The 12,537-nt window shown below is 38.9% G+C and overlaps 1 protein-coding gene across 1 annotated transcript in view; it reads right to left on the bottom strand.

Annotated features, from left to right (window-relative positions):
* The window catches only part of LOC126293252 (angiotensin-converting enzyme-like), a 1,024,671-nt gene that overhangs the window by 794,289 nt on the left and 217,845 nt on the right, over nucleotides 1-12,537 (bottom strand). Inside the window, exons 6-8 of the mRNA XM_049986369.1 lie at nucleotides 6,411-6,572; nucleotides 3,359-3,455; nucleotides 2,691-2,834 (exon numbers count right to left, since the gene is read on the bottom strand). Of these exons, the coding sequence (XP_049842326.1) occupies nucleotides 2,691-2,834; nucleotides 3,359-3,455; nucleotides 6,411-6,572 (403 nt within the window). The remainder of the gene's footprint in view (nucleotides 1-2,690; nucleotides 2,835-3,358; nucleotides 3,456-6,410; nucleotides 6,573-12,537) is intronic.

Genomic DNA, 12,537 nt, shown 5'->3' with positions numbered 1-12,537 from the left:
ATTTTTTGTGATCTCTCAAAGGCCTTTGATTGTGTAAATCATGGAATTCTTTTAGATAAGCTAAATCATTATGGTTTGAGGGGGCCAGTGCACAAATGGTTTAACTCATACTTAACTGGAAGAATGCAGAATGTTTAAATAAGTGGTTCATGTAATGTTAAAGCAACAGCTGATTCCTCAAAACTGGGGGTGGGGGGGGCTATCAAGTACGGGGTCCCACAGGGTTCAGTCTTAGGTCCTGTACTGTTCTTGATATACATTAATGACTTACCATTCCACATTGATGAAGATGCAAAGTTAGTTCTTTTTGCTGATGATACAAGTATAGTAATAACATCCAAGAACTAACTGATGTAATTGTAAATGATGTTTTTCACAAAATTATTAAGTGGTCTCAGCAAATGGACTCTCCTTAAATTTTGATAAAACACAGTGTATACAGTTCCAGTAATAAATATAGACTGTGAACAGAAGTCTGTAGCTAAGGTACAATTTTCAAAATTTTTAGGTGTGTCCATTGATGAGAGGCTAAACTGGAAGCAACACATTGATGGTCTGCTGAAACATCTGAGTTCAGCTATGTATGCTATTAGGGTTATTGCAAATTTTGGTGATAAGAGTCTCAGTAAATTAACTTACTATGCCTACTTTTATTCACTGCTTTCGTATGGCATCATATTCTGGGGTAATTCATCTTTCAGTAGAAAAGTATTCATTGCTCAAAAACGCATAATCAGAATAATTGCTGGAGCCCACCCATGGTCATCCTGCAGACATCTATTTAAGGATCTAGGGATCCTCACAGTATATATATTCACTTGTGCAATTTGTTGTTAATAATCCAACCCAGTTCAAAAGTAATAGCAGTGTGCATTGCTATAACACCAGGAGAAAGGATGATCTGACTTTGGCGCAGAAAGGGGTAAATTATGCTGCCACAAAAGTCTTTGGTCACCTACCAAAGAGCATCAAAAGCCTGACAGATAGCCAACTAACATTTAAAAATGAATTAAAAGAATTTCTAGATGACAACTCCTCATACTCATTGGCTGAATTTTTAGATATAAATTAAGGGGAAAAAACAACTTAAACATTAGTGTCATGCAATATTTTGTGTAATGTAATATCTTTTATTAACGTGACATACTCCACATCATTACGAAGTGTCGAATTCATGATGTATGGAACAAGTGTTAACCTAATCTAATCTAATCGAAGAAGGGATTGGTTGGTAGGACATTTCTGAGGCATCAAGGTATCAGCAATTTAGTATTGGAGGGCAGTGTGGAGGGTAAAAATCATAGAGGAAGGCCAAGAGATGAATAAACTAAACAGATTCAGAAGGATGTAGGTTGCAGTAGGTACTGAGAGATGAAGAAACTTCCACAGGATAGAGTAGCATGGAGAGCTGCATCAAACCAGCCTCAGGACTGAAGACCACAACAACAAACATTGGTTGGTTTGAGAATGGGCATAACCTAAAACTGGTAACCAACTAAATAAACATACATTTTAGTTGCAACTCTGGCTCTCTCTTTTTGCATCACAGATATTTTTCTGTTCTATATATTGAAATTTATGGACTGTTTATCTTTAAACATAACAATTCAGAATTATTTATAAGAAAATCTCTTTTGTTAGGCATACTATAACATACCTTAAAGAATTTCATGTTCCCCCCTCTCAGATTAAACCTCTCTGTGTAAACTTTAGCAACTCTCCCTCCCCTTCCCAGCCTCTGCCTCTCCCCACCCAGTCCCCTGTGAAATACAAATGAAAGATACAGATGTATCGATATATGAAACATCGTCAACTTCTGGTATGGGCACCTCTGGTGGGGCAGCCACTAGCATCACATGTCCATCATGTGGGATTCCATTGTGTGACAGTAGAAGGCTATCAGGTGACTAACTTGCTCTGTTTCTCCTTCACCATCTGCTATTATCTGACTACCTCCACAAAATGAGCTGTGACCACTGCTGCTGTTTACCTGGTCTTGTTTGGATGCGTGTTCAGATAGTGACTACCGTGCCTTCCAATTACTGCATTACTGCCTGTTACTTGAGCTTCACTCGCTGATATAAAATTTTTGTACACTGCTTTTAATTGATAAGCATGTGGTTTCCACCATGTAAGCCTTATTTGTAACTGTTCTTAATACTATAATTGCAATACACATGCGCAATGAAGTGGTTGTGCTTGGACTTTTATTACTTTGAATTGTTAACTATTATTATTTGGTTTTGTCAACCACTGGACAATTCAATCTGTCGTTACGGAATGCCAATTTTGTCTTTAGTAAAGATGTGTTAGATCTAATTTGAGAGTTACTATACATAATCCACAGGACAAACAAGGAGTTTTCTAATAAAATAGAAAGGGGAAAATTTGTCAGTCTCGAACTAGGTTTGTTGAAAAGAATATTACATGTCATACTTGTGCAAACATGCTATTATTCGGTTCCTAAATTCTAAAATTGTGACAGCACTATCTTTGTAGATTGATGTTATAAACTTTTAGTAATTAAGATTTAATTAAAATTTTTGACACTGTGATGTGTTCCAGTTATAACACTTAAATTAACAGCCCTTCTGAACTTTAAGTCAAAGATTTTGTATAATGCATTGATATAGTAAAATTCTGGTTGTATTTAACAGCCTGTTCCTTTCTGGCATGTGTCGCATACTTACTGTTGACCCTGGCTGCTTCATTGCTGACGTCCACTAGTTGCTCGAACAGGTCACGCACTTTCATGCCGGTCTTGTCGTGGTACTCCTTCCAGACATACTGCAGTTCATCCCAGTCCCTGCTGCGTGCCATGATTAGGGTCAGATCTGGGTGACAACAGAGAGCAAATTCCACTTTTTGTAGCTGACTAATCTCATCCAGACACACTGGCCAAAATCCATGTTTAATTACAAACAATTTGATACAGGGTACACGCCAGTTTCAGTCTGTAAGACCTCCTTTAGGTCATATTTTCACATTTGAAAATGGTTGTACAGACCCATTCCAGTTTTCTTATGACTGGAGTGTGATTGTGACGACATGCTAATTGTTGTTCAACATCACTATGTACCCAATATATGCTCGAAAATAACAAAAGAATAAACAAATATTATTTCAATATACAATACTAGTCAATACAACTTTTTGTCACTGATTACTCCCTACCTAGTGAAAAATAGAAAATAGAAAGGAAGGTCCAACAGTTCACATCTCTGAAGACAACACTAGCAGAGGAGCTTAATTCTTTTAATCATTGATTATTTTTATCATTAGTATTGTTACTATTAAAGGAAAATAAATAATGTAGAAGCTCAGTGATGGTGAGGTAACATAATACAATTTCACAAACCTGGGTCCAGGCGAAGATTGCAGAGGAATGCGTCTTTGTACGCACAAATGGTCGCTGTTTCGTACACTGCCAACATCTCCCTGATAATTCGGTTGTACTGCATGACAAAAAATTATAAATTCGTTAGTGGAGTATTTCAAATGACTTGTAAAACCAATATGTGAGTCAGAGCAGTACATACCATTCCACTCATGAGAATGAAAGCCACCTTAGGTATGTGGACAGCAGCTGATGTGATCTTTCATGCTGCACAAATGAAACTGATGATTTTGGGTTTGGAGTCGAGTTGCTATTTTCTACCCACAATATTTCAACTACTTCTCATTTTGTTCTTCAGCTGTCTAGTGCTGAGGTCACTGCTCACTGTTTGAATTCCAACCAAACTGTGAACGAGATGAACTGCTCTATTGTAGCAATTCACATATTTATCGGTGAAGGATACTTTCTTGCAACATTTTTCTCACTTTAAACATTTTTTGTCTTAAACTTCTGTGAGAGTGCTTTATTCTTTGACAGTAGCGGGAGACGGCATCTAGAGTAACAAACGGTTCACACTTTGGTTGGAGACCTAACAGTGAGGCACAAACTTGGTGCTTGACACCTGAAGAAGACTAGTAGTTGCTGAAATACCTTCTAAAGAAAATTGACAGCTCAGCTGCAAACTCAAAAACTTGTTAAATTAACATCTTTTGTGTCATGGTGCAAGTATAACACAAATGAGAGATACAGACAAGTTCTACTATCAATTTTGTCTGCTGAGAATGGTGGATGCTGAGAATTTGAGTCTGACAAGCAACTTATTTTTACGAGTTCACTTGCGTCTGTCAAAGTTAAATGAATATTAGTGAAGTACCTGAACGCTATGGGATAATAGACGCTCAAGCCTCACCTAAAATTGAAAACTACTGGAGGTGAGCCTGATGTGTAACATGCCATTCATAAAATGAGATGTTCCACATGCTTGATGTTCATTGGCTGATGAAAGATGTTTGTAGGTTAAGTTAGGTAGTAAGTAGGAAGCACCACACTTCTGGGAGGCTTTTTGATGGTTTAGAGCAGATTTGTATTTATACCGTGCTCTTGGTGAAGCAGGCCATGGACTGGTGCCTCTACCTGCTGGGTGGAGTCGTTTTCTCCGTGGGAGGGCTGCAAGGGAAAGGCATGAAGTGCTCGTGACCTCCACGACACCAAAGAAATCGTTACAGCACTGACATTCAGATTTTATTGTGTGTGTTATTCCACTGGAACAAGAAAAATCACTTTCAGTATCTTGAACACAGTGGATTGAAGTCCATGGGTGTGAAGCTCTGTCACTGAGGTACTGAATAGCAGGATCCTTGACAACATTGATATTATACAGCAACCACGAGAAAAAGTAAGAGAAGCGAGATAGTAAAGTTGCGAATTGACTACTGGATTGTTTTATGGCCTATGCCTAACACCCCCATTAGGGAAATAGGAGAGCTTGGCATACTGCAAGTGGCAGAGTGTGATGTTGGTAGGAGCAGATCCAGATTCTTCAGTCAACCTTTGGAGAAGAGAGGAGCACTAAAAATGAGAATCTGAAAACTGATGTGAAATTCTATAGAATTACAAGCTGCTTGATACAAATAATGATTTCTGGGATTGAAGCAGAAGTGTCTCATCTACTCACTCATGTAGTCATAACCTGCTGACCTGTGTTTGTAGTGTTAAGTAAAATACTGGTAATGGTGAGCAAACAGGTCAATTTTATATGTTTTAAATTATGACACTGTCAAAACTGTGGGAGCTTGTAGCTATTATGAGTCTTAAATTACATGACACATGTTGTTCTCAAATATTTGGATGAATGATTATTAAAAGCTATACTACTCGGAATTGCAATTCATTGTAAACTACACCTCCTGATCAAAGATATCTGGACATTAAAATGGTATGCATTCACCCTCTGTCTTCGTGACAGGGAGACTTAGTTGGGGACACTTCCAATGAGATGTCTGTGTCAGGAATGGCAGCCCATTCTCGCTGAAGAACCAAAACCACAGAAAGTAGTGATGTTGGACACTAGGATCTCGAGTGTAGTCAATGTTCTAACGCATGACATTTTGTTGGTTACAGACCTGCCCATTTCAGTAATATTACTGTCCACAAAACGCTTACTTCACAGATGCTGTTTTATTGGAACTCTAGGTGGACCAGTCCATTTCAGGCTTATGTTTTCCACAAACTATTGCCTTACAGATGGTGCTTTATGACATGGTGATTGTATGAGAATGACAATGCACCCTCTCTGAACTGTTCCTCTGCTGTACACACACTACCACAGAGTGTGTACTTGTCCTTCCACTTTTAGTTTTTCTTAATCACAATAAGAGGACCATGCCCTAACCATGAAAGACAGCACCAAAGTGATGCCTGTGATGGTAGCTAACATTCTCTAGGCATTTGGCAAATCTGAGCCCTTCCACCATGTTGCCCCAGAGTATACAGGGTGGTCCAAAAAATGCTGACAAGATCCTTACACCAAAACAAGAAAAAGAATTGTCTAGTAAACAAGGGCTCTAAAATGTTTATCTCAAGAGCCATGAGAACTTGTTCATCTATGATACTGTGAAATGCATCTCTTGTACTTCAACCTCTTTATGTTCTACATTTGGGAAGGAGGTAGTATGGATCAACACAGGAAAAAAAGTCTAGTAAACATGGACTCTAAATAGACATCACCTGCTGGTCATTTTTTTCTCGGTTTGGCCTCTACTACCTCCTTCTGAAATGTAGAAAGACAAGTCCTTGCAGTAGAAGAGATCTGTTTCATACTACCTAAGCTGAACAATTGCACATAGCTCTTAAGGTGTGCATTTTAGAGCTCACGTTTACTAGACTTTTTCATGTTTTGACATAAGGAACCTGTTCCTACAACTTATTGGTATATTTCTGGGACACCCTTTCCAGTCATCAACTGTTCAGTGGCGACACTCTTTCTGCAACCTAACATTGACTACAGAAGTGCTGTTCGACCATCGTACCCCATTCCTTTGAGCTCTCTACACACACTACTGTGCCAGCTCACCCTGTCGAGGAGCTCCGGGGGCAGCGCAGACGGCCCCATCACAGACAGGAGGCGCACCGTCCGCGCCAGCCGGGGGTTCCCCTGCACTTGCTCGGGCCGCACCTGGCGCACGATCTGCCACAGCGCCCTCTGGAAGCGGGCGTACTCCTCCTGCGACTGCAGCTGCAACACCGAGGCGGCACGGCATCTGGCATCAAATGACGTGCAGCAGAAAACATCCGAGAACTACTATAAAGGAGGAGGAGGAGAAAAGGCTTCTAAAGATATGCCCACAGAGTGGAGATCATATTCAGATTAAAATAACTTTGTGACTGACATATTCCAATGGTGTTGGTGGTGGGGGTGGGCGAGGGGGGGGGGGGGGGGGCAGTGGCGTCAGTGTTACCAGTGTGAAGCCAGCTGCACTTGAGAAAGCTCAGCACGTACCTACAGAGGAAACAACTGAGATTCGCTGGCAGCTGGTCTCTACCATATATCTCTGTGAAACATCGGTCAGAGTGTAGAAGGAAAATCGACGAACTGGTCCTGACAAACAGATGAGTGACACAAGGGTGTGATTTATGTCCTACTCTGTTTAATAGCACAAGTAATATATTACTCTAATCAGGGTGCCATAATACTGTTCAAACATCTTGCACATAGTATCTACAAAGTAGTCTCAATATAATTTAAGAGGGGAATAACATATTGAACTATACAGAAAAGGTTGGACTACTAACAATGAAATATTATTATGAACTTACTAGAGGAAGTTAAGGAATTCTGCTACTTATAGTTGAGATGGTGTAAGTAGATCCCCGACAGCTCGTAGTGCCGATACCAACTTTCAACTGCGAACCACTGCAGGCGAAAACAGCATCTTCCTACAGAGCTGTTACAGCACTGGGGTGTTACCACAGAGATATTTACAAAACCGTGTTACTATACTGGTCGAGTTAGGTATGAGGAGCTGCTGTGTCTGGCCCATTGCAACTGTCAGGGATCAATTTACACTGACTCAACTACAGGCGGCAAAATAACTGAGCACGGAGGACAAAGAAAGCAGACTAGCACTGGTAGAAATGGCATTTCTGGCCGAGAGAAGTCTGCTCACATCAAACACATGCCTTACTGTGAGGAAGGAGTTAGGAAAATGTACGTTAGGAGCACAGCACTGTATGGTAATGAAAAATGGACTATGGGAAAATTGGAACAGAAGCAAATTGAAGCGTTTGAGATGTAATGCTACAGAAAAATGTTGAAAATTATGTGGACTGATAAGCTAAGAATTAAGGAGCTTCTCCACAGAACTGTCGAGGAAAGGACTATGTGGAAAACTGACAAAAAGAAGGGACAGGATGGTCGGGCATCTGTTAAGACAATGGGAAATAACTTCCATGGTACCAGAGTCAGCTGTAGAGGCCAAAACCTGTAGAAGAAGAAAGAGGTTGGAATTAGTATAACAGATAATTGAGGAGAGAGATTGTAATTGATCTCTTGAGATGAAAAGGATAGCAGAGGAAATGAATTTGTGGCAGGCCACATCAAACCAGTCACAAGACTGATAACACTCAAAAAATTTTGGGGGGGGGGGGGGGAAGTTTAAAAATCAGCCAATTGAAGGCAGTTATCAGTAGGAAAATGTGCAGGGATGTTATTAAAGGATTTAAAAATTTTGACTCTTCCAAGCAAAATGTGGAAATGACCATTACATCCACGGAAAGAAACATAGACCATCACCTAAAAACTGGCCCCGACCTTTAATCCTACCTGCCAAAAAAAACACTTCACCACTGTGGTTTTGAACTGCAGTGATTACCTTGCAGTGGGACTCTGCCAGCTGTTTTACTTGTCCACCTACTAATACTAAGTTAGCCACAGCAGACTCATTCCAGAAACCCAACAGGATCTCCAGTCTCTCCTCAAAACCTTAGGTCCATCCCAGAACTTCTCCTACTAATTTCCTCACTCCTACCTTCTACACACTTCCTAAAGTCAATAAACCCAACCAACCAGAAAGCCCCATTGAGGGAAATTACTGTGCCCCGAATGAGAGAATATCTGCTCTCATAGACCAACACCTGCTTAGTGTAGTTTAGTTTAGCTATAGTTCAGTTACGTCATGTTCCATAGATCATTTTCATGATTATTTCATCGATATGATGTCAGATTACAAGATATATAGATACACACACACACGAATAGTGCTAATATTAATATTATAGAAATTTGTAGTTTTACACATGAAACTACATTCAGAGGTACAAACTTTTTTTTTTTTTTTTTTTTTTTTTTTTTTTTTTTTACCATTTCTGAAACAGAAACTCGTCCATGCAGTAGAAGGAATTGACCAAAAGAAATGTTTTTAAGCTAGATTTAAAACTTAATCTGCTACCTGCCACACACTTTATGCTGTTGGGCAAATGATCAAAGATTTTTGTTGCTGAATAATGTAATCATTTTTGAGCAACTGACAACTTCAGTAATGGATAGGAAAGGTCACTTTTCCTTCTAGTGTTGTTTGTATGAACATTCTTCCTGAATTGAGATGGATTATTTGTAATGAATTTCATTAGCGAATATATGTACTCTGATGGTGCAGTTAAAATACCTAACTCCTTGAAAAGGTGCCTACATGACGTCCTTGGGTGAATGCCACTAATTATTCTCACTGCTCTCTTTTGTGCAATCAATACTTTTATGTCCAAGTGGTGAGTTACGCCAGAAAACTATTCCATGAGATATTATTGAGTGGAAATATGCAAAGTACGTTAGGAGGCTGATGTGTTTATTACCAACAATAGCAATTATACGGCTGTTGAAAGAAGCTGAACTTAGTTGTTTGAGAAGCTCAGTAATATGCTTCATCCATTTCAGGTTGTAATCAATGTGAACACCAAAAATTTGGAGAAATCTACCCTGTTAACTGAGCCCTGTTCATATGCTACATCAGTTGTTGGTATGACTCTATTTGGTGTACAGAACTGGATATAGTGAGTTTTTTCAAAATTAAGGAAGTCCTTTTTCTGAGAACCACTTAATAATTCTTTCAAAGACAGCCTTAACAATATCTTCAGCTGCTTTTTCTGGAATGGGATTTACTATAACACTGGTATCATCTGCAAAAAGTACTAGTTTCACTTGCTGAATGTTAAGTGGGAGGTCATTCACATGGCTAAGAAACAATGGAGGGCCTAAAATTCAACCCTATGGGACTGCCTTTGTAGTTCCTAGAATTTACCACCCTCCCAACATTATGTGTGCTATTCAGCACAACTTTTTGCTTTCTGTTCATTAAGTATGAATCAAACCGCGCGCGCGCGCGTGTGCGTGTGTTTACCTGAGTTGTTCTTAGAATGTGACATGATCCACACATTCCAATATTTTTACTTAAATGTGAGATTACCCCCCTATGAAGAGGTGTGACAATTGTGTATTGCAATCTGTCTGGAAAAATACCCTGTGCCAGCAAACCATTACATATATTGCTAAGGACTCCACTTATTAAATTAGAACAACACTCCAAAATTCTGTTAGAGAATCCATCAACACCACATGAGCTCTTGTTTTTCAGTATATTTATAGTTCCCTCAATTTCAGCAGTGGATGTTGGTGCCATTATTCTAGTATCTACATCAACAAAGGGAGTTTCAAAGTAAACACAGTGGGTAGAGCTGTATGGCATGTCAGTATTAAAACTGGTTCTTTACACTGATAACCTTATGCTGATATCTAGGACAGAAAATTACTTGCAGATAGCCATTTATGAACTGAATAAAGTGTGATAAGCAAACACTGAAAACTGTCATTTGCATTAAAATAATAGAACAAGTCAATCACTTCATACTTCTTGGTTGTTATGTAACACATGATTATGGTAGAAACATACAAAATAAAATGAATGACTGTTGTAATATTTGGGTAACAGTCAGCAGACACCTGAAAAGTATTTCACATATACATATACATCTACATCTATACTCTGTGAACCACTGTGAAGTGCTGGTACTATAACAGATATTAATGCTTCTTACCATTCCATTCACATATGAAGTGTGGGGAGTATGATTGTTTAACTGTTTCTGTGCATGCTTTAGTTAGTCTAATCCAGCCCTCACAACCCCTATGGAAGTGATATGTAGTGTATTCTTGGAATTGTCATTTAAAGCCAGTTCTTGGAACACTGTTATTAAACTTCCTTAGGATAGTTTACATCTATCTTCAAGAGTCTACCAGTTCGGTTCTTTCAACATCTCTGTGACACTTTACCACAGGTCAAAAAATCCTTGATCATTTGTGCTGCCTGTCTCTGTGCATGTTCACTATGCCTTGTTATTCCTCTCTGGTACGAGTCCCACAAACTTGGTCAATATTCCAGTATGGGTCGCACGAGTGATAAGAAAGCAATCTCATTTGTAGATTTATTTTGTTTATTTATTTATATCCCATAAATCCAATACTGCGAGGTATTCGCATGGATGTAGGACATGTCAGAATTATTACAAATAATACAAAAGGAATACATAATAGCTACTCTTGCAAGAGGATATCTGGTATAAGACAAAATACACATTAATTGGTATAGAAAAAAATAACATTAAAAAATATGGTAGATCTTAATAGCTAAATGGAAGACACAGTAATGTTAACAGTGATTGTGAGTATCGTAATGCACAACAGCACATCAAATTAGTAAATGAAAAAATCAGCTCTACTGAAATATTCTTCTACCAAATAGAAGGAATTATCTAATAAATACCATTTGAGCTGTTGTTTAAATTTGGGAAGTTCATGGATAAGTAATTTCAGTGATGGTGGGAGAGCATTGAACATCTTCCAGCTCATGTAATGGACTACTTTTTGTACAATAGTAAGGTTTTTTGATTCATAATGGAGTTCCATCTTCCTCCTGGCATTGTGGGTATGGCATGAATCATTGGTTTTGTACAATTGTCCATTTTTACCAATGAAACATAACAGAGAGTAGATATATTGGCATGCAGTTGTCAGTATCCCTGATTTTCTGAAAAGGTTCCTACAAGACTGTCAAGGCTGGACTCCTCTCATTATCCTAATAACTCTCTTTTGGGCAATGAATATTTTTTTGGATAGTGGATGATTACCCCAGAAAATTATGCGATACAGCAATAATGCACAGAAATAACTAAAATGAGCAGTTTTTGTGGTGTCTCGGTCACATGCAGTGGAAATAATATGAACAGCGAATGTTGCTGAACTGAGTTTTTTGTGGAGGTGCAAAATATGTTCAGACCATTTTAAACTGTTGTCAATGTTTACACCCAGAAACTTTGTTGACTCAACTTGTAGTAACTCACTACCATTCAATGTAATACTTCATTGATCCTCAACTTTTTTCCTTACTTGGAAATGCACAAACTGGGTCTTATTAACATATAGTGATAACCCATTTTTACAATCCAATTACATACTTCACTAAAGACAATATTGGCCGATTCCTCAAGATTGAAGTTGGGAGTTTTGTTGATGAGGATAGAGGTGTCAACAGCAAAAAGAGTAAAGTGAATTTTAAAGCTAGTATGCAAGGGAAGGTCATTGATAAAGATGAGGAAGAGAAGTGGGGCCACGTACAGAGCTCAGAGGAACACTACAGCCAATAGAGCCCTAGCTAGATGACACAGAGTACCCCCCAGAGTCATTCAACATGACGCTCTGCTTTCTTCCAGCTACGTAGGATTTAATCCCTGATCCATAAAATGCATTTCTTTAGTATTCTGCTAACAAACTGAAGTGTACTCCAAGTTTCACCCATGACTGAGGGTATGTGATCATTCCATTCTATACCCCTACTAAGTGTTACACCCAGGCATTTGTAAGAGGGCGAGTCAAATGAAAACCTTGAATATTTTTTAAAATATTATTTATTGTGCAGAAGTGGTATAAAGCTGTATCACTTTTCAACACAATCTCTCCCACGCTCAATGCAAGTGCTCCAGCACTTACAAAGTGCATAAAATCCTTTAGAAAAAAATTATTTTGGCAGTCTGCACAACCACTCATGCACCGCATTGCGTACCTCTTCATCAGAACGGAACTTTTTTCCTCCCATTGCGTCTCTGAGTGGTCCAAACATATGGAAATCACTTGGGGCAAGGTCTGGTGAGTATGG

This window comes from Schistocerca gregaria, chromosome 10 (assembly GCF_023897955.1).
Source record: "Schistocerca gregaria isolate iqSchGreg1 chromosome 10, iqSchGreg1.2, whole genome shotgun sequence".
Classification (NCBI taxonomy): domain Eukaryota; kingdom Metazoa; phylum Arthropoda; class Insecta; order Orthoptera; family Acrididae; genus Schistocerca; species Schistocerca gregaria.
This window is presented reverse-complemented; position numbering and strand designations above follow the sequence as displayed.